Source organism: Ovis canadensis, chromosome 6 (assembly GCF_042477335.2).
Source record: "Ovis canadensis isolate MfBH-ARS-UI-01 breed Bighorn chromosome 6, ARS-UI_OviCan_v2, whole genome shotgun sequence".
NCBI classification, from domain to species: domain Eukaryota; kingdom Metazoa; phylum Chordata; class Mammalia; order Artiodactyla; family Bovidae; genus Ovis; species Ovis canadensis.
Genome location: NC_091250.1, coordinates 66,436,499 through 66,460,422, shown reverse-complemented (window position 1 = coordinate 66,460,422; position 23,924 = coordinate 66,436,499). Strand labels below are relative to the sequence as shown.

Here is a 23,924-nt window from a genome sequence, read left to right as displayed (position 1 = left end):
AAGGCTGGAGCTTGAAGAGGTCAGCTTGGTTGTTGCTGCTAGCTCCTGCAGGGTGGAGTAAGCTGGTACCCTGGTATATTTTTAAAATTTCTTAACTCAATAAAAACATATTTTTTTCTCTTTAACTGAAAATGTTCATTATTTTTATTTAATGAGATAAATTAATCACTACACATTACATCCTAACAATAAATTTTCATGATGACAATTAGAGTATTGCCATACAAATCTGTACCTGTAATCTATTTTTCTGACAATTTCACTAAAAGTTCAAGATTTTGTTGCACTGAAAACATTTTATAAATCTGCTAGCAAATCTATAATATTCGACTTTATTATTTTCAAATTCCTAATGTTTTACCAATCTGCTAAAAAGTTCTCGGTTTATAGCTACAATAGCATAACCCACTGTGTCCTTCATACAAAGTAACAAATCAGCTACCCTAGTATCTAATATATCAATAATGTTCACTTAGAATTTTAATTAATGTATGATTCACACAATATAATTAAAATTCTAAATATAGTTTTCCCTACAAAATATATTTTAATAAGGATTTTGCTCTTTTTTTTCTTGACATAAAATTGTTTGAGTAAATTTATAAAACTATGGAAATCTTAAATTCTCACATACAACATTTTTAGTTTCTGTAACTAAAAGTTGTCATATCAATTTGATTATTTAGGTTTGTTCATCAAATATTTAAAGAGTGTTCAATCTGTGCTAGACACCGCTTTAATCAGTAGTACTTAAACATTTGGATTTCAGGACTCCTCTAGCCTCTTAAAAACTGTAAATGACCCAAAAGTGCTTTTGTTTTTATGTGAGATACATCACTGGTAGTCAATATCTTCAATAATAAAATTGACATTTTAAAAATTAATTGTAAATGCATTTGAAAATAATCATAATAAAGTCATTTCTTTTCAAAATAAAATATTTTTTATGAAAAATGATTACCATACTTTATAAAACCAAAAATAAGCTAGAAGAGTGACATTATGATATGTTCTAATATAGATCGTGATAGGAAAAGAGCAAAGCTGGATAGAGTCAGGATGGGCTCCACAGAAGAGGTGATACTTGAAGTCAACTTTAAAGAAAGACTTGACTGGCTGGATGGAAACATCGGTGAAAGAGGTTAAGACCATTCTAGTGAAAGAAGGGCATGGCTAAACAGAGCATGTTGTAATAGAAAGAACATGGATTTTTTTGCTTGCTTTTTTGACAAAGTTTCCTCAGACTCCATCTCAGCTATTTCGGCTGTATGGCTTTGAGTAAATCACCTAAGGTCTGTGAGCCTCTCTTTGCTCTCTTGTGAACCTACAGATTAAGAATGTCATGAAAACTGAGATGAAAAATGTAAAATACTTTCACATGTGGCAGTTAAATGGAACTCAGTAATATAATGTGTTTTGTTGCATATTTAAGGACAGCAAATTGGTTATCATGCTGAGAGCATAAAATACTATGAGATGTAGAGGGGAGAATGGAAGTTATAAACAAGAGTGAAAAGGACAGCAGAAAAGAAGAGCTGGTGTGGAGGTTAAAGGTGGGTATGAGTAACTTAAAAAAAGACAGAAACACAGTAATATAAAATGAACTACCCTGGAAACTCCAATGAGAATCACTTCTCATACAGGCCTTAGCAAACCCATAGAAAATCTCGATTTCCACTTGGTGCCCTCCTATCCTTTCCCAGAATTACAAACAATGAACAAACTCGGGTTTTAGAAAAATAAATTACTCCAGTATCATCATAAATACAGAATGTATGTGTAAAAAATAAAACGGATGATAAAAAACTTAAGACAAATTTAACCAACCACTTTGCCACTTATAGAGGTTTAGTTGACCTGAATCTTCCATGTCTCTATGAAATTAGATTTCAATTAATCTTAGCAATGAATGAATGAGTGAATATATAAATAAAAGTATATTTTAAGCCATATGAATAATGTATTAAGAATCTGAACTCACAACTGTGATGTTCTCAACTTGGAACTGAAAATTAGGAGACATAAAATCTGCGAATTGATTTCAACTTATCTAGAAAACACTTTTATTAAGAGTGTGGTACATACATAATGTTATGACTTTTCCCCATGCTGGTTTGTACCATCCAGATGCTATCTTTGATCTTCAAGACTTCATTGATAGAATGTTAAAAACTATTTCCCAACAACAAAATATTTTCTGCCAATGCACCTTAGTTCTGACAATTATGGCACAGAAGAAAAAAATATAGTTAGTAGAGAAGCACAGCTTTAAAATATAAAATAAACTCTTCATTAAGGTCCAGGTTTAGAATTTTATAAAACACAATAAATATCCTGGTTCATTGTACAGGCACTAGCTGTAGTAATAGGCCAGTGACAGGTAAGAAGAAAGTGAGTTTTAGATGAGAATGTTTGCAATAACCTATAAAGATTTTGGGCTTCTCTGGTAGCTCAGTTTGTAAAGAATCCACCTGCTATGTGGGAGACCTGGGTTCAGTCCCTGGGTTGGGAAGATCCCCTAGAAAAGGGCATGGCAACCCACTCCAGTATGCTTGCCTGGGGAATCCCCAAGGACAGAGGAACTTGGTGGGCTGCAGTCCATGGGACCGCAGAGTTGGACACGACCGAGTGACTAAGCACACACACAAAGAGTTTAGGACTAGACTATTCTTTTTTTACAAAGTATGTTGTACATCAACCCACCATTTTGTCTGATTTCCTCACTACCACAGTTAAACTCAGCCTAACTTATCAGAAGAGAAAGCAAAGAAAATAAAGCATTAAACCAAGGTAATAGTGGTAATTATGGTTGGACCTTGAACACAGAGAATATTAATTTATTCTTTAATTAATTCAGCAAATATTTACTGCGCATCTAGTCTATGTCAGGCACTGCCTTAGTAATCTGAGATAAAACAAACATAAAAACATGATCTCAATCCTCCGGAAGCAAGTAGGTAGGATATTTTATAAATAAGTAAATACAACATTTTATTCCACTCAATGTACATACAAATAAGTCTAAAAATTATTTTCAGAAGAATTTTGTTGTAAAAAACATATACTGTAAAAATGAGACCAAGCTCTTCACTTTATAATTTTTCACATTCTGACTTTGTAAATATGGATAGTAAAGCTCTATGTCCAAAAAGATAGGTGTCTAACTCCATGTAGCACTCATTATCCAGGACTTACAAATGACTGTACTAATGGCTGAAATTAAATATACATGATACATTTTTACCTTCATTTTCAGGTCTCATGTGCATGTGTGTGAAGGCAGGAAGTAAGCATAATCAACTTATGGTGATAACTTTGGAATAAAATATCCCTGATAAAATATCCCTATTCAACCATTCTCCCCTATAGCACTATTTGCATAAAGTTTCTTCATTGAAATTTCTCTTTTCTTTATTTTTTTTTCACTACCTCTCCTCTCTTGGTATCAACTACTATATTCTAACTTTGTCAAGTCAAACAACAGTTGTCAATTCTGTATGAATTTAGCCATATAAATGTAGTTGCTGCTGCTGCTGCTGCTGTCGCTTCAGTCGTGTCTTACCTACTCACAATTGAGAAACCTTTTTTTTTCTTGACCAAGACTGCTTCAGTCTTGAATAAGTTTAGCAGAAGCTATGCTAAGTCATTTTGAGTTTACCTAAATGAAAGTGAAAACAAAATGGATGATTTCCTTTGTAAAGTTGAAATAACTCCATTCTGCACAGTTATTTATAATTTTAAACCTCAAGGAATGATTATTCATAGATCTGTGGAATGCAAGGAAAGGAAAACAGTCTGTTCACCCTATCCTTCATTTGGAATACTTTGCCCACTGTGCAGTTAATGTATTTTAATTTATTTTTAAAAAACAAGTTGTTCTTTGACTATAAAACATCTCAGATGCTTAGTAAAACTTTTTTTGTGTATTATTTTCTTCTCAGCATACCTATGTACAACCTGAGAAGTAGGCAGCATGTTCTAAGCTGGAATTCAGTGAATACATGAGAACACCCTTTTTCAATACTATCATTTAGATTACATGAACTTAAATGTCAACTTTGGGCAATGCTATTCCCTCGAAGCACATATATTATTTCATTATGGATGTATTAATTCACAATGTTTTATTTCAAGCCTATAAAATATGGTATCTTCTTGAGAAATCTAACAGCTGATAAAACTGCATTAGAATGGTGCATGTTTTCACATTTCCACAAAGTTGCTGATATCTTCTTATCTGAGTCAGCTGTCTGAATTAGTTGCACAGCATTAAATTTAATAAACAGCATATGGATCTGATAATGTGTGAGAAGAACCTGTTCTTTCTCTTCCCTGCCACATATATGCTATTTTATTTTTCAATTAAGTGATACATTTCCTGGCTAAGTTTATTTTAAGAGTATTGTGTAAAAAGAAACCAAATCTTTGAAATCTTTGTCTTCGTATAACCTCTCTAGATGTACATAACACACAAAATATGTCACATACTTTTCCATTTATAGAAATAAAATCTTTAAAATTTTTATATTGTGTGCTTAAATTTCTCAAGTCTTTAAAATATTCAGTCAATTAATAGAAGTTCATTATAAGAAGAAAGTGAAATCACCATTTTTTAAGTTAAAGTTTTACTGACAAAATACACTGAATTTCTCAATAGAGTTTCAGTCAAAAGCAGTTCAGAAAGTACAATGATAAAAGTTTTCTGAAAGTTTAAGACAAAAGAAATATCTGCTTTTTAAAATATGGACCAAAACTACTAAGTTTAATTCCTGGGAGATGAAGAAAGAGTTTGAACATATTTTAATATGCTAAATGCAGATTCAGAGAACTGGTTATAATCCTGAGTCCCTCTTGCCTGCACACCAGAATTCATTCTGAGGTAAACACTGGCCTCAAACTCTAGGCATGTGCTTATCACCCTGATCTGATTTTCCTCTAACAGGAACTCAATTAAACTTCCTACTCTTAAAGGACCTTTCCATTTCTTGTCAGTAAAAGAAACAGGTAAGGAAATACATTGAGAGTAGATAGGTACATGGAAAGTTATATTCGGTGTAAGAGCAATAAGATACTATGTATTCTAAATTTTCCTACATCAAATTTAGGTTTGCAAAGTCAGGCCATGTATGATCACAAATGCTGAAGGCAAACCTTTATAGTGGTTCATTCTTTTGAGACTTCAAATTATAACACCATCCCTTTTTTACAAGGCATTACTAGAATATTCCCCAATGTGTATATTAGATTCCTTTATAGAGACAGTCATGTTCCTACAAGCCATAAATTTAATAAATCACCAGATATATAACTTTCATTCTCACATTTACATTACCAAGTATTTTATGGAGCAATTTTCTTAGTCATAGCAGTGAGACTGTTCAGTGATATAAATAAATAAATGCTATTCCAGCAAAAACCCTTAACTCTAAAGGAATGGAATCTCACAAGAATACAATTCACTATTAAAGAGACTTCAGCTATCAGTAGGGTCTATCTTGCATTGCCTCTATGAAGGTTTATTACGAGTAGTATCAGAAGGACTTTATTATAGCAAGCATTGCAGAAGCCAAGGACAGAGTTATGTCTAGGTTCCAGTGAAGAGAGAAAGAGCTTGAAAAGCCTAATATACCACAATACTGAAATTGTTATTATAAATAACTGGTACATTTACATCGGATTATCATATATTTTCAACAGAAACGTTAAATGCCAACTCTGTCAGTGTCTGTCTCTGGGCGCGGAGCTTCTTGTTGAGACCTGTTGTGCGCTAGCAGAGCCAGGCTTAAGTGCTCCAAAGGATTTTTATGTTTATATTATGGAACAAAATTCCTTGCAAGGGAAATTAGACTTTAAGGTGTAAAGAATATTTTGAAATGATGAAATATTTGACTGATCCAATGAAATTACTTTAAAGTGATATTTTAAAATACTCTAACTCTAAAATACTCTAACTTTAAAATACTTTAATACAGTTCTTTTAACTTAATCAGCACAATTCCCTAAGCGTATATTATAAAAATGAAAGTATACATCTTATTTTTGGTGGGGGGGAAGAGGGTAATGGGGCAGGGGGGAAGCAGTAGAAGGCATTAGGAAACTATAGCCTTAAGTTAACCTTATAGTCTTTTGTTGGTTTTTACCTAAAGGGTTATATTGAATTCCAAATTCTCATATTTAAATAATGAGAGAAAATGTTCCAAATTGTAAAGGCACTTGCTCTACTTGTTTTCTATTTGCAATTTAATAAACTTAAATACAGGAGTGTTGCTTATTTTTATAATAAAAGTCTTATATGGTAGGAGGCTGTCAAATTTGCAAATGATGAAACTATTGACTTTAACAGAAGAGTTCCAAAATAGAGTCTGAAGGCATAGTTTATTATACAAATTATTTCCAAGAAGTGCTTTAGGCTTCTTAACCCAGCCCGTCAAGGATGGCGTGTCATGCATGTGTGTTTGCGTGCGCGTGCGTCAGTTTCCTTGGTGAGCAATGCTGAGTCTTCTTAAAATTTGCTCATAAATTTCAGAATAAGTTTCCAAAAATTACAGTTTAGTTCAGTTCAGTCGCTCAGTCGTGTCCGACTCTTTGCGACCCCATGAATCGCAGCACGCCAGGCCTCCCTGTCCATCACCAACTTCCGGAGTTCACTCAGACTCGCATCCTTCGAGTCAGTGATGCCATCCAGCCATCTCGTGCTCGGTCGTCCCCTTCTTCTGCTGCCCCCAATCCCTCCCAGCATCAAAGTCTTTTCCAATGAGTCAACTCTTCGCATGAGGTGGCCAAAGTAACTAAGTCAAATTCTCCACATGTTGTGGCACCAAATAAAATATCTGTCTTCAAAATTGTTTAGGAAGGCATATCAGGTATACAAGTAGATAGTTCATAAAGTCCAGTCAATAAGGACACTAGCTAAATTAAGTGCAGAAAATATTATAATGGTTCCTTTTGCTCTTTGAAATCAATGGCAGTAACCTTTGTTTAGAAAGAATATGTGTCAGAGCAATAATATGTACCAATATTTCTCAAGCTGCTAAAACGAAAAGAGCTCAGAAGCAGGCATCTCTCCATTTAGCTATATTACATTTTCTGTTCTTTTCTTCCCTATTTAGGCAGGAGAACTGCCTTAACCATTTCAGAAATGCCCTACCTTCATCCCAGGAAAGGAAATGAAGGCCTTAGCACTGATGCTAAAATATATATAATAGATACAAATGAGCAGCAGGGGCAGATGGGGGCTTTCAGTTACTTTATGACTAGGTCAATTATTAGCAAACTAAACATGCCAGCTTCTCAGTGAAAACAGATTATTTTCACTTAATCCCACACTGAAATATGCATTATCTTTTCTGCTATTCCTAAATACATGAAGTGATTCTATATATCAAATTAAAAAGCAATATCCTTTTTCAATATGAAAATCAAATTACAACATCTTAAATGCTAGCACCAACTGAGTTATAAATCTATGTTTGCAAGGCATGTCTTCTCCTGACTACTAAAAAAAAATTAATAAACTATACTACTAGAGAATAAAGGACTTGAAAACTCTTTTGTACAGATGATATATATGTCCTTTTACTTATTTATGACAATGGTTTTCAAATTATTTTTCAATTTATTTTAATTTGCTACTGTATCTAAGGAAACTTCTTATTCTTAAGTACCTTTGAGCAAATTCAATCATTTAGATCAGCTGATAGGCATAATCAAAATAAATATCCCTAGAGAGGAAGGGGTTTAAGTTGCAGTTAAAAATGTGTGTGTCCCAGTCCTGAAATAGCTCTAATTCAATTATGTACTATAAAAATTATATTATTTAAGAGAGTCTGCTGCTGCTGCTGCTGCTGCTAAGTTGCTTCAGTCGTGTCCGACTCTGTGCGACCCCATAGACGGCAGCCCACCAGGCTCCTCTGTCCCTGGGATTCTCCAAGCAAGAATACTGGAGTGGGTTGTCATTTCCTTCTCCAATGCATGAAAGTGAAAAGTGAAAGTGAAGTCACTCAGTCATGTCCGACTCTTCGAGACCTCATGGACTGTAGCCTACCAGGCTCCTCCGTCCATGGGCTTTTCCAGGCAAGGGTACTGGAGTGGGCTGCCATTGCCTTCTCCATTAACACAGTCTAGTAGTTCTGAAAGTAGTGATATAGGTATATAAGTGTTTATACTTTATTTACCCTACAAAGAAGAATATTTGAAAGAAAATTTCCCTAAGAGTTTACAAATTTAGCTTCCTTTTTGCTTATTTTGAAAATTCTAACATTACTGAGACAACATTAAAGTATTAAATAAACTTTAAGTATCTTTTTAATGCTTGCTTTATTGAATGGTGTGCATAATTAAAAAGTTAATTGCTCTGTTCCCACAATCTTTGGGAGTCAAGGGACCAACTCCAGAAGCATGGTTTTAGTGCTGTACTTTCTTATACACATGCATTATTCTACTCAGTGAATTACTTTCCCTACCTAGGCAGAAGGATCCAATGAAGACAAGTGTGTGTGTGTGTGTGTGTGTGTGTGTGTGTGTGTGTGGAGAATGAACTACCAACAAAATATAGGCACAAAGAATATAACTATCTAGTTTACTCAGTGAGTAAAGCACCTGGTATTAATTCTCACCCTATTTTGGGCAGACTGTATTTCTTTAAGTAACTCATTAGATTAAATCTATTACCTTAGTATTTTGAAGGGAAAAGTGTATTAACATCTTAATTTTTGTGATATGAACCTGACTATTTCACTTATGATCCTAGGTATCAACATTTATGTCAAGCCACAATGTACAGTAGTTCTTGAAGATGGCATATAATACTACTTTTATGCACTGTGTTTACATAATTACAAAAGTATAGCTTTTTATAATGCATATAAATACAAAGGGGAATCCCCTTAATGTCCCTGAAAAGTAGGTAGTGCATGAAATATTGGTTGCTTCAGATGAGACAAGATCAGTGATTTGGTCAAAACTGCATAATACAGTAATGCTTATATCATGTAAGTATAAAATGAAAACTAAATTTTTCCTTCTTAAATATGTTTTAAAAATACAAATGACTATAATGGCTACAAAAGGTTTTCCTGAGCTTTGAATGTAGTAATACAAATATAGTCTTTGGGGCTAATAGTAACAACGCAAGAATAATAAATGATAACAGTTACTATATCAGGTATTAACTGTAATTTTATATCTCAGCTGCATCATTTATAAAATGCATATATTACCTTCCTCAGGATAATTCTATGAAGCAAATGAATATAGAGAACCCTCAGGTTATCACTAATATACTGCAAAAGCATTCATTCATTATTTCAATTTTTCATCACCCTTATTATCATTTATTTTTAGATACTTAATAAAGATACGATTCCATCATTCTTTCTGATGGATAGATTGTCCTCCTTACATTATATTTGCTCTTTTCTGGTGCTTCTCTTTGTGTGTGCATTAGACGTACTTTGTGATGACTTGGCCCCTTTAAAATCCCTTCAGCCCTTTATTTTTGAGTTGTATTGTAACTGAGGTGTTTCATACTGTGATCTGAAAATTATCTCCAAAAACCCATAAAAGTTGATTTCTACATTTATAAATGTATTTGGTTTAATTAGCTTCAAATGATATGTGAATGAGTGTTATGAATTGCTGCCTAATTGGCAGAGTCTATCTACATTCTGTAACTGGCAATCATTTTTACAAGGCTTTTCTCACTGCCATGAAATTTTGAGACTTGACTGTAATCTCAGTCTTTTAGGAACCACTTTGCTACTGGGCACTGAATGACCTTTAATAATTATTTGATGACTTCTCTGTGAGTTACTGGTGTCTATTATTTACTTCTCCTTAACAGTAAATCCAGGAAAATATATGCAGGTCTCTTAAAGACAGAAGCCATGTAGCCACAGAAAATAAATGTGAAACTATTAATATGCTTTCTCTGTCTATGACTTTTACAGAATTTTATTTGTTATAAACACTGGTATTTGTTCATAGTGGATAGAGAAACATGTGTTCTTAGCCTCGGAAATGAATAAGGAATTCAAGAGGGGCCAGGAAACTACTTGCCTTAACGGCAAAAATACCGGTGAGGCCAATGAACACTTTTGTAAGCAAGGAAACAATCATGTATTTAATAAATATAAATACTGTGGATCTGATTTAATTTGGAAAAAAAAAGAACTATAGGACTAGAAATAAATTTAAGGTATTTTTAAAAAAATCAACATAGTGAAGCAGTAATCTGATAGAAATTTTATGAAATGCTAATTGCCTAAACATATATTTATGTATATCTGCACAATAACTCTTTAAGATAGGGCCATAATTATTATAATTGTTGTTTCCATTTTATAAGGGAGTGAGATATTATGTAAATTGATCTAGATTCCCTTCTTAAAAATGTGATGGAGGTTGAACTAGGACCTAGACTTCTGGCAACAATTCCTTGCAAATGTACCTATTGTACTGCATACCACAACACAGCAGAATTAAGTTTAAAAAGGACATTTCAAAACTGAAAATTTATAGAACAGATGCTTCCAAAAAGCATCCTTGGAAGAATACAGAAACCTGATAGTCTGAAATGACTCAAATGGTGCCATTTGACAGGGAAAATGAATTACTTGATCCTCCAAAATGTCACAGGTAAGGCATTAGAAGGGAGAACGTGTGCATAGGATGGTGTGGTTGGGAGAGGCAAAGGAGTAAGGTTATTAGAAGGATAAAATAAAGAAAATATTAAAATCTCAGAGTCAGTCTGTGGGACAGTCCTCTAATCCTCCTTCAGAAATGAAATGACTGTCAGAGGAACTCAGAACTTTTCATTAAGGTAAAGAAGAGTTATGCATTTTCCCTGCTATTTTCAAAAACTTAAAACATAAAGACCAGAGGCTAAGTAATCAAGTCAGAAGTCTTGTACTTTGTGCCCTGAAATAAAATGTGGTTACTTGAGAAAAACGCACATGGGAACCTCTAAACCCATAGACAATTGATAGAATTAATTTAATAGCTACTTGATTCTGGGGACATAGATAATACTCAGACATGGGCTGTCAAGGAAAAACATATGGGTTTGATTTCACAAAAGAGGATAAAAACAGACTGGGGCTGAGATAGGCAAGAATTAGATTTTAGATCATTATTCTAGGAAAAAGAGATGAACCATTGTTGTCCAGGAAACTAGAAGTACCTCTTAAAATTGAATTCTTAAAGGCTGAGTACAACTGATCACACTGAATAAAGGGTAGTAAGCTTAAGAGGAAAAGAAAAAAAACTGTGATAACACATGGTTCTATGTGAACATGTTGCTTTCTAATCACTTGCTCAAAGATATTGCATGATTAACATTGCCTGGACCAAAGTGCAGGGAAAGAATAAAGATTGAGCCCTAAATTCAATTTTCTCAAATACTCATAGAATTGAAAATTGAGTTTCTTTTAGGCGAGAATTATCTGAGCAATTGTGATTATATAAGTAATGATTTCAAAAATTACATATCAGTCTGTGAAATATTTCTGACACAGTTTGTTGAGAGGTATTACTTAAAGAGAACAGCAGGTAACTCTGCCCAGTATCCATCAATGAAATTGATGGATAATTAATTGAATGCTTAGATAATGCAAAGATATCTTACAGAATGGACCAGCAGCAAGGAGGGAAGAAAAATCTGGCCATTTAATCATGCCTATAGCTGATATTAAGAAAATCATTTGCATGTTTTAAATAGAATTTTTCCCTAAGAAATAACCCTAAAGAGAAGAGAAAACAAACAAAAAAACAACAACAAAAACAACTACAAGTTAGAGACACAGAATTATAGTTAGTACCTTGCATTCTAAAAGAGCCCCTGAATTTAGGGCACCAAAGCAATTTTTTTATTAGGAGAAGATTTCAGTCAATAGCAGACATGTTACAACACACCTTATCCGCCTCATTGGATCTGGATGAGAAAGTTCCTCTTCTGATTCCATCCTCCCCAGGCAATCTTTTAAGAGGTACACTGATTTACCTTGGGTCACCTTAGAGACAAAGAATATTGTCTTGGAGATGAAGTGGGGCCTTTTCAGTTTCTTCAGTGGGATATTTTCCTATTCAAAATTTAATAAACTAATATACCAGTTTGACATTAAGATCTTGTAATAATGTTTGGAATTTGCTTTGGCTCTGTTCAATTCTGCACACTGATAAAACTGAAACTTGGATTTAGAAAAAATTTTCCAGGTGCCACGTAGAGACCACTCAGTCACCAGACAGGTAGTTTACTCTTGACATGCACTACACTTTCATACCTTCTATTCAATGTTCCAGGACAATGGGGAGCACATATCCCAGGCCCCAAAATGCACACTTCCAGAAGTTTTTGATGAGCTAAATAAATGTATGCATGATTAAATAGATGCTGAATTTTTATTGAGAAATTATTATGCAGCAATTACTTAGATTATCTTGGGATGGAAGATTAGTTTTATTATTGTAGTCCCTATGTATAATTCCTACTAAGCAATGATGAACACAGAGAAGGGAGAATACATTTATGTGACATTGATAGTTGTCTTTCTTAGACAAAAAACAACATCAAAAGTGACATCTGCCTAGCAAATCATTGTTAGTAAGTCTTCATACGTAATACATTTGAAGGCAGTTCTTCCCTTGCATGGTATACTAACTGTGGTAAGCATCTTTGACATGAGATTTCTGTGACTGGAACAGAACAATCCTTTACTGTACAATTTGAATTTATTTCTTGTGCAAATTCTACTTCATTATTGTCTGTTTCGAAGCTTATCTATTTGTGTAAGGCCACTAACAACTGATAGCACTATTATAGTGTCAGGAGTTCTGTAATCACAAAATAAAAATGTTTGACGATGATTAAAAATGTTTGATATCAATTATTGGATCTCACCAAAAATGCAATTAGATATTATTTTAATTTCAAGCCAGTGAGATGGACAAATGATGACCTAGTATAAAATAAAGCACAGAAGTTATATGTGAGGCCAAAATTCACTTAAAAGAGTAATTATTACATCTCAAGGAAAGATAACAAACTATTATTACAGAAATTTCAGACTCTGTTGTACTTTCGGAAAATTTTGTAGAAACAGCAACAAAAATTATGAACACAGCATAAATTATAAGTTGGTTAGAAATTAATTAAGATTGATATAGAAGGATGCAATCATGTCCCTGTCTCTGACAAAGACTTTATAAGGGACTTCCTGACTGGGGGGAAATAATTGTCAAATATGCTCTTACATGGCGTCTCCTGGTCTTTGGCTTTCTCAGTTGTCTCACTTCTGTCGAATCTCTATCAGTAACACTGGGCTCCAAGTCCATATAACAAAATTCAACAAAGTTTTTAAACATCTATGTGTAGGATTCTAGATGTACAACCCTAATTCTAAATTTCTCCTTAGCTTGCCGTGCTTTGTTTGGTTTTACTTTTTTTATTTTAAAATATCCTCAGTCACCTTTACTGAAACTTATTTCTCTATTATTCTCTTATATTTCAGTATTTTTTCAGATTCTGTGTTGGGTATGATCTCTCTTTTCTGGTGTCAGTTACTTGACGGTCACATCTGTTCCCCAAGTTTCGTAATCATCAGGGTGCCAATAAATCTTAAAGTTGTATTTCTGCTATTGATTTCTACTCCCAAGTTTCTGGGGTACATTTTCAATAGGCTGCTAGATATCACTTGAATTTTTCAAAGGTACCTTAAATCCAACATGTCTTAATCAAGCTTGTCCTCCTGGAAAGGTGCTATTCCTTCCACTTTTCTCAGTTTGGGAAATAGCACCCCTGTTTTCCCACAATCTCAGGATATATCCTTTGTGTCACTTACTATTCCCTATAACCTTACTTATATTTCCATTTATCAAATTCCTACTTACCCATCCTTTAAAGCTTGGCTAAAGTTTTTCATATCCCCAATTCATATCTTCCTCTAATTCTGGTAACATTTAGTCCTTTCATCTAGAGCTTCTCATGACTTTACCTTAAAAAATCTAATTCTGTACATACCATTCTCCATCACAATACTTGACACGTAGAAGGCAAAGAGAATGTCTTATTCACCTTTGGATCCTTATGGGAATTTGAGTAGAGTAAATGTTCAAGAAATAATTATTGAACTTGAATTCTCATAATACTCTAAATTCCCTGTTCATTGTATAAAATTTCAGCTATGGCTGTGATGACTTTTTACTGCAAAAGCTGGGTTGGTGAAATGCAGCTTCATACTGAATAGAAACAATGTGCATAATTCAGTATAGGGCACTATGGTTCTCAGGAAGCACACCAGTCAGATTATATATGGGTCCTCCAATGACCTCATCAATGGAAATGCTGAGCATTTCAGAGCAGAAATAAAGTCATAGAAGATATATTTCTCAAAGAAAATAAATGAGTAGATGATTTTAAAGCATAGGATACTGTTCTATTTTTTTATTACCAAAACATTTTTTTGCACTCCTTGCAGATTTGTTTTAAATATGCTTTATCAAATCTTAGTTTCTGAATATCACATTTTAGCAGCTATCTATTTTAAAGGATTTAAATTTAAATGTGCATGTATTTCTTTTTTTTTTTTCACTTTTTAATGAACTTTTTCTTTCTGGATCAGTGATCAGAAGGCATACAAAATAATGAGACTGATGTCAAAAAATATACATCTGCATAAATTAAGTAAAACTTAATCAGAAAAAAGATTTTAAAACAAGGCAGCCTATTATTTATATTTCAGATAGAAAATGAATGTGACATAAAGACAAATATCCAAAAACTTAACTGGAACCTTGAGATAGCAATTACACAAACAATAGCAACCACAACTCAAGGAATGAATTTGGTTTTCAAAAAAACAAGCCTAATCTAATCAGTCTACTCTAATCTAATCATCTGATTTGAGTAACACAGTTTGTTTTCTGAAAAAAACCTCAAGAACTTCAAAAGTTTATTTATAGGATCTTATTAAGCTTGAAAAGCCTTATTTAAAGCACACATATTTTTAGTAACTGTCCACATTTATGAGCAGGGAAAGAAAAGAAACATAAAAGTAATTTGTTCTGTAGATGAGATCTAGATTTACCATCGGAGAAGGCAACGGCACCCCACTCCAGTACTCTTGCCTGGAAAATCCCATGGACGGAGGAGCCTGGTGAGCTGCAGTCTATGGGGTCGCACAGAGTCAGACACAACTGAAGTGACAGCAGCAGCAGCCGCAGCAGCAGCAGCAGATTTACCATATGCTGATAATTTATATCAATGATAAATTCTGGAGTTTTGGAACTAATTATTAAGAATTTAATTTCTTGTAGTTTGACATGAAGCTTCCAGGCCAATAAAGTCTTTATTTTTAAATCACGTAGAAGACAGGTAGGTAAAAAGAGAGGATAAAATGCAAATAACTTTTGGCCTTCTTCCAGTCCAAGATATTATTTATAAAATGCAAAAATTTCAATAAGTGCATTTATAATTGTTTCATCTGAATAGTTTTCTACTCCATTCTCTGTGTTTTATACCACTCTGAGCTTCTCTGAGCTTTCTCCTTTTCACATCATAGTGAAGCTACTGGAATCAGGGTTGTATATCCCCAACCTAAAGATGCCCGCCAGGAAAGCAGAGATTCTTTCTCAATCACTTCTACTTCCTCAGAAAGTCTTGGCCGTGTTTTATTTTTTATAGATATTTGTTGGATCAAAATGAATAACCACAGCTTTGTCACTATATAATTAACCCATTAAACAAAAGACAAGGAGGATATTACTCTGTTTTGCTTTACTTTGGAAGAGAATGCTTTTCTTACCCAAACAAATATGCAATGGAAGGAGCAATAGTGACTTCTTTAACCTAAAAGAAGAATATGAAGTGAAACAAACTTTCAATAAGTGGACTGACCTCTGAGTTTGAGAGCTAGCTACACTTTAAGAGTCAGGTTCCACAGTACCTTTAATCACCCAGAGGATGCTTAAAGTGTCATCACATTTCAGCAACATCAAGTATTTTATACATAACTCAAGGGGAAAAAATCATAGGAAAAACAGAACTATATACAATATATAAGCAAAGACGAATACAAGAAATATGGGGTTATAGCTTAACTTAATAAGGAACTAAACACAGAATTCATTATCTAACAAGTGTGCTGAAATTCAGATAAGCAAATGCTCTGAGAGTCTGGAGGCAACAAGCCCACTAATTGACCTCCAAAGTCACTTTGAGATTTGATGAGAGCTCATTCCCTCCTCAAATGTCATAAAGGTTCAGCAGAGTGATCCAGTTTTAAAAGATAAAATTAGAATAAAAAGGGTAATATAGTCACACATTTTATCAGTGTTAATTATTAATAGTGAGATTAAAAAGAAAGGGCTGAAGTTCGGTAAGCATACCAACTGGACACTTTTCAGTTCATTTTCTCTGTTGATTTGAATATTTTGAGGCAGTTAAAAAGGAAGTATATACCTGCAGAATAATGCATTCAACTGGAAAACTGGTTGTTTTACATTTCAAAATGTAAAAACATTAAAAAAAGAGATTAGAGAATACAGGGAGATAGTGACTTCTCACCTTGATTGATAGCACAAAAAGTTGGATTGATTTGATACCAAAGAATAGACTTTTTCTTTCCCCTCTTTTAAGATCCTTGATATGTTTGAATGTTACTGCTCCTGGGTGCCATCCCTTGGTATCCCACAAAAATTAGAAATTAACTGGAAAGTATTAAAGGTGAGAATATCATTCTTACCAGTCATTTCAGAATGCTATCTTTGTGAGACTAAGTATTTTTGATGCTTTCATGATTAAGCCTTTGTGTCAGGTCAAATCTACCTAAAGTTAATAATAATCATAATTATTTTATTATTACTATTTAAATAATAGTAGTAAATAGTCCTATCACTAATATAGTAAAATTAATGGTACTCATTATTTATTTGTACATTATTCAGTGCTATTATCTCATTTAGTGCCTTCCACTACCCTATGATTTATTATTGGAGAAAGTGGGGCTATGAGATGTCAGAAAATTACACTGTTAGTAAAAGGGGAAATCAGGATTTAAACCAATGTTAATTAGACTAATACTTTGGCCATCTGAGGCGAAGATCTGACTCATTGGAAAAGACCCTGATGCTAGGCAAGATTGAAGTCAGGAGGAAAAAGAGGTGACAGAGGATGAGATGGTTAGATGGCCTCATCAGCTCAATGAACATGAGTTTGAGCAAATCCCCAGAGACAGTGAAGGACAGGGAAGTCTGGCAGGCTGCAGTCCACGGGGCTGCAAAGAGTCAGGCAGAGCTGAATGATTGAACAATGACAAATAGATCAATGTCATTTAATTGACATTGTTAATGTTAATTGTCCCTAGATTTCAAGGCTGTTTTTTAAGCAGTACCTTCTACTACATTACATATGTAATGTAGGATGCTGTCTATAGGACAGTGTCTTCTTCAGATTTCTTTTAGATTATGTTGCTTATTACTGGAAAGCTAGAAAGCTGCTGCAGCATACATCTTGATTGGCTGAGACTGCATAGAGATAATCTCTATTATCACTTTTCCTAATCACTATGAAGAAGGAGGAGTAAATAGGACCCTCCAGAAGTGAAAGGTGTGTGGACTTGGGGATACTTGGGAGGTATAGAATTTTACTGATGGCTAGAAATGTAAAAAATACAGTCAGACATTGGTACTAGACAGAGTGAAATGCTAAACCAAGAAAATGAATCCTTTCCAAGGTATATTAGTCTCTTTCCCACACACACACAAATGTTGCAGGGCATTTGCTTTGCGCTATTATGAATATGTTATTAACAAGAATATGAACGTCTTTGGGAGACTGGAAGAGACAGTGTTGTTAATTCAATCTAAATGAAAACAGCAAAAATCAACAATTTCTAGAGTATCTTACAGATGAGTGCTAAAAATTGGATAGGTAAAAGAAAAATAGAAAGTAAAGGGTCCTTTATCTCACACAAGGGTGAGTTTAGTGGCTATTCTCGTTGCCCTTGGTCATAAAAAAAAAAACGGTGCTTCATTCCCAAATGACATTTCAAATATACTGTTATTTAGTTCTGAAATCAATGTGAAAAGTCCATGGCAGATACAGAAGGTTCTCACAGTGAAATGCACCATGCTTCAACCCTCAAGAACAATGTGCTATAAACACTAAAGCATGTGGAGTGAGGAGAATGAATAAAACAATTATGCTTAACTTACACATGGATTATAAAAAGCATGGAAGTGGGAAATTTAAAAAATTAATATATTAAAAACCAAAATTATCTTTAAATATTTGAGAAAATCAAGAGGCATAGAATTAATTAAGCAGTTAGAATGGGCAAATTTCTGACCATTTAACTTTTAAAAATCTGCCTTATGGATCAACAGCTATTTTCTTACTTTGATTTATTTCTATGTTATACTATCTGAAAGTTTAACTAGAGGAAAACACATACTGTTTTGTATCTTTTGTTCACTCTTATTCTGACCGAAGTTTTCACTGTCAGGTAAGAAAGTAAATGTGTTTATTCTATTATGAGATCACTTAGTCATAATTAATGGTTTTGAAGGCTCTGTACTCAGAGCCAGATCAGACCTATAAATACCTCTTGGATAGTGCAATTTGGGGAGACTCCAAAATTGTCTCCCATATTGACATACTGTTGGACAAACTTTTTCATCCACCTGGCCAGAAATCATGCCATTTGACCCTTTTCGTTTATTTGATTTATGTAATGCATTCATTATCTACTACTACAATGCACATGTGTTATATGGGTTGTGAGGAAAACCTTACAGTTACTTCTGATTGGCTCATATTATACTACATATTATCAAATTCACTCACCATCCCACTAAGAGATCCAAAGTTCTCTTTCTATTCAGGAGAATAAAATACATAAGAAAAACTGGATGTAAGAAAATAATTGCAGTTTACTGGATCTATGTATGGTTTTACAGTTAATTTAGCTATTTGCCATATAGATGATAGAAACAGACCCTAAAGAAGTAAATGACCTATCCAATCCTAAACGGAAATTATGACTAGAGGTTAAGTTGGGTGTTTTTCATATTTGAGTTGTTAAACTCATCATGTGATCACGTGATACATAGTTAAAACAAACTAGCCTTGAAAATATGATTCAGGAGGGGTTTTGAAAGAATAAGTAGACCATGGTACAAAGGCAGGGGTCAAAACAGATACTTACAGTAGACTTAAACTCATAAGCCCCATTCTAAGAGAAAGTCTGAAGACTACTACTGATAAAGAGAAGAGCAAACTTTTGTATAATCAATGGTTGCCTTGAATGTGATCGTGCTTTTAGGCCTAATATCTGGTTTTCACTTGACTTATTAAATTATTTTATCAATAAAGTTCCTTATCGTTACTTAACTTCCTACCATGGATTCCATATTTAAAAATATGTAATTCCACTAAGCATATTTTAATGAAATAGCAACCAATTTCTCCAACCTTATCAAAGGATCAGCATGAAATAATCATAATAATATTAGGTTAAAGAAAAATATGTTAGTGATATTTTTCATTAATGAATGTATAATTCATGATGGTTTTCTTAAAAATATTTTTGTGTATAACTTTCATTATTCCTTTCCAGAAACTCATGAGATACAAGTACCCCAGGTTTGAAATCATCAAAATGGTGGGTTTTATTTTAATAAATAAATTCTGGTTTCAAAAAATTATGTTTATTTTTATGCTGTATTATTTTACCTAAGCTAATAAAAAAATAAAGCTTCATCATCATTTGGCACTAATGTGGTTTGGAATATAGTGTAAAGCTTGATAAAAAGAGAACTAACCCATAAGCCCTTAATAAAATTTTGTTTTGCTAAAGTATAAAAGGCAGAGATAAAAGCTTTAGTAAAACATGAGTGTATTTCACTATCCATGTACTGAAATTTTCCTGTATCTTGGTTATTTCCTTACTACAGCATCTGTGACTATTTTTATCATTAGCTGTACCAACTTATACCCAGTTTCCATCATCACACTGGAATATTATAAAGTTACTGCACTGGAAATTATCTCCTAAACTTTACAATGAAAGTTAATCCAAGGAATTAGTTATAACAGCATTGTTTCTAATAAGTTAAAATTCTTATAGGTTAAAATTCAAAATGTTTGAGGTAATAATAGGAACTAGGACAGCATCCAAAATGGTATTTTCATGTAAAATCCAATACAAATCCTGATTAAAACCTAACCAAGCAAAACACTGCAGATTACCTGGATTCCAATTAAATGTGACAAATGAATATTTGACAGGTTTCAATTCCAATTCTATTTATGTCGGAATGACCCATTAATATTGAAGATGAAACTACCAGAACTCCAGCAATACAACTACACTTTACGACTAGATAATAGTCTGAAAACGAACACAACGGAACTCTTAAATGTCAACTGCTACATTTGGATCACCCAAAGTGAATCACATCTCCTCTGTCATTACCTATAGATCAGGGCTAACATGAATCACACTGAGCAGATGACAAATGGTTATATAAACTCCAAATTTCAAGTGTCAGTCACATAAAATCAGGAAAAAGCAGTTACATGATTATGTTCCTTGGCTGTTGACAAGACTGAAAACATAGTTATAAATAATAACTAAAAGTCTTTGAGAAATGTTTCTCAATCAACTTGCTAGCCTCTTAACAAGCTCATCTTTTAAGTTTTCCAAGATATGTATGTTTCCTAAAAAGTAACCACTGTGTATTTGTCATATATAATATGTTTATTATTCATTATTTCTTTCTTATTTTAATGGCACTGAATTCCTTAAACTCAGAAAAGAGAAAATGACATTAAAATATGACTGTAATGCCAATGATAGTTGACATCCCCAAAATAAAGACTTAATTATACTGTATGTTGTGAGAAAAGTACTTTTAAAAATATATATAAAATTATATGATATCATCAAAAGGTACTACAGATATAGTAAAGCCCTTAAAGTAAATGAATCCTGCCTTCCTGGAGAGTGTGTATGTGTATATATAAAACATTTTGAGGCATTTTTACTTTAATTTTCACTTTTGTACAAAGATTTCAAACATATTTGCCTTAAATATACATTCATCAGCATTGCAGTTCGTATATATCAAAATTGTATTTAAAATTGCATTTTAAAGAATCTAAAAAAAAAAAGGTGAATTCTTAAAAACCATATCAAACTCCCATCCGCATAAGCACACACCGCCATACACACAGATAAGCATGCCTTTATAGCCATAAGGCAAAATGCCATTTAATATCTGAATAATTAATCAAGAAGGATTTCAATCAGCAGACCCTGATATCATATCTACTTAGCTAGATAACAATGTGGAAAAATATTTTACATGACTTAGTTTAGCAATAATTTTATCTGGAGTTATATATAATATATTACTCTCTAATGCTGGATTTTAGTATTCATACATAAGCCTCCAGAAAAACAGACTTTCTCCCACAATAATAGGTTCTATTTACATATTGTCACTCAAGAAACTGGTATATAACAAAAAGTTAAAATTTCTTATTTCACTTGGGGGATGGAATGGTGAAAGACATAAATTCACTTCACGGTTTCACTAGAGATAAAAAAGTGTGTGATTCCTCTTCCTCTCTCTGCATACAACCAAATTTCTTCTTATATATGAAATAGTAAAGTTAGCAAGAACTTCACCACTCCATTATTTGACATAAATCTATTCTTCAAGGATTTACTTACAATCTTTGGAAACAGAAACTTATGTGAGAAGTGTCATAAGCACTACTTGCAATCTAACATTGTAACTTAAAGGAAAGTGTACACAGGCTGATTGTGGTAATTATGAGAACCATCTCACAACAGGATAAGAATATAGGGTACTATAATCTTCCTTCCTCCCTTTCCCTTGCAAAAAAAAAAGAGAGAGAGAGAGAGAGAAACCTTATAATTAAATGAAAGGGGAGTTCTAATAGCATTTACAGTCTATTTTGGAGAATAATATGATACTGTTCTCCTCCTTTGACTCCATTTCGGTTATCACTTGACAAGGAGAGGTTTGAAAATGCTTTTCTAAATACCTAGAAGACGAAAGAACAGAGCCAGGTGTGTTTATTGTCATTTCCTTTTACCAAGACTGGACAATTAAACAATTGAAGAAATAGTTGCATGACAAAAATGAATAGAAGAAAACAGTGACACAAGACCTTTCTCAGTGGCTATAGTTTAGGTATTATACTAGTTTAGTTTTTCCCATAACAGGTACTACTCTGATTTATTGGCAAAGGTGTTTATTTCTGACAGGCTGGTTTAAAATGATGGAGCAAGTTCAGTGAATTTAATCTAGAGAATTATGTTCTTTTATTTGGCATTTCTATACTTTAGCAAATATTGATTATTTCAAAGAAAACAGGCTTGGTGTCAGCTATTTTATTTTGATTTTAGACTGACCTTCAAGAGTCTACTTATTACGGCTCACTAGCGTGATTATGTGTGTGGATGTTGTGTTTGCCCCTACCATTTTCCATATGCTCTGCCTCACCAACACTGCCATCCGGCGTGGTCCTTTCATAGTTGTCCTCTGGGAGTGGAAGGGCACCCAGTCTTGGCCCTGATGAACTCTTACTGCTTGGTGTTTCTGACTCCTCCAGCCCGCTGTCATAGCAACTCTGCAGTGACCCCTGATGTGGGTCCTGAGGCTGACTCACAACAGAAAACGTCACTCTACGAAATGGCTGTAAGAGAAAAGATTCTGAATGTCACTAAGGTATAAGATTGTAAATGATCTTATTTAAAAAATACATAAATTACATACATTAAGGTCGACTGACAACTAGTTCAATACAGAATAGTTAATATGATAATGCTGAAATTTATTTGCTTAACTCTGTTTTTTGAGGCAAAACATAGAGCTTAGATTTTATTATGGAAGAACTGAATATTCCTTTCTGTAACAGAGATAAGAAAACAGCAATGTTACTGAAACACACATTTAAATTTGATATGGTACTTCCACACAGTCACTACTTTTCTATTCTGAAGTCTTCACTTCAAATATATTTTTCACAAACAGACTCCTTATAAAATCAAGGGTCAGTGATTTTGGAAAGCCATAAATATAGAACTAATCCATCATAAAAAGGCCATTTTTAAATAATTTGTCCTTAAAGTAGATGATTTAAAATCAAGTGTTCTGGGAATTGACTTCAACTATTACAGGTGCAGCTGATAAATAAGAATTTGGATGAAGTGCTAACAGATTGGAATACATTTCTTACTTCATTCATATTAAAAATATTACCTACTGACCCTAAAAGTATAAGGCTAGTATTGAAATAATAGACAAGAGTTTCATTAACCAGGGAATTGAAAATAAACTAGAAAAGTTTAATTCTATGTGTTTTTACTACAACTAACTCACAATTTGCTCAAAGAAGTAACATCATATACCGTCTTTAAGTAGTATTTAAAGTACTGCAAATATTACCCATTGGATATCACAATATAATATGTTATTAATGTTGGCTGAATAGAATGCTTACTATATATGGATTTTCAAGGTTATCATAACTACATAATAAAACAAACATTTTAGGCTCATTAAGGGAACAAATTAATGCCATACATCGTCAGAGATATATGTACACATAATATTTTGGGGTAGGACCAATATAAAAGGTTCTATAATATCTCTTTCATATTATTCTTGGCAAATTGTATTCATTACCTTCTTATATGACTTGAAAGTGACATAAATGTACAGATTTTTGAACTTATAACTCAGATTGTTTTTTTCTAATATAAAGATAAAACTAATATTGCCAGAATAGTGAGAAAGAACCTTTTTTGCACTTTTACATTTGCATACTAGTAGTACAAATCACCCATCACAATTAGAACCAGTAGAATTTTTAAAATGTTAAGTCTAAGCTACAT

General features: G+C 33.3%; 1 protein-coding gene across 6 annotated transcripts in view; it reads right to left on the bottom strand.

The window, feature by feature from the left end:
• Positions 1-23,924, bottom strand: part of PCDH7 (protocadherin 7) — a 479,430-nt gene that overhangs the window by 231,432 nt on the left and 224,074 nt on the right. For 2 of the 6 annotated variants that reach the window (XM_069593021.1, XM_069593017.1), the window contains exon 2: positions 22,507-22,723. In XM_069593021.1, the coding sequence (XP_069449122.1) occupies positions 22,507-22,723 (217 nt within the window). Of the gene's footprint in view, positions 1-21,023; positions 22,070-22,506; positions 22,724-23,924 lie in introns of those variants that run through there. The other 4 variants (XM_069593019.1, XM_069593020.1, XM_069593022.1 and 1 more) reach the window with 3 other exon arrangements.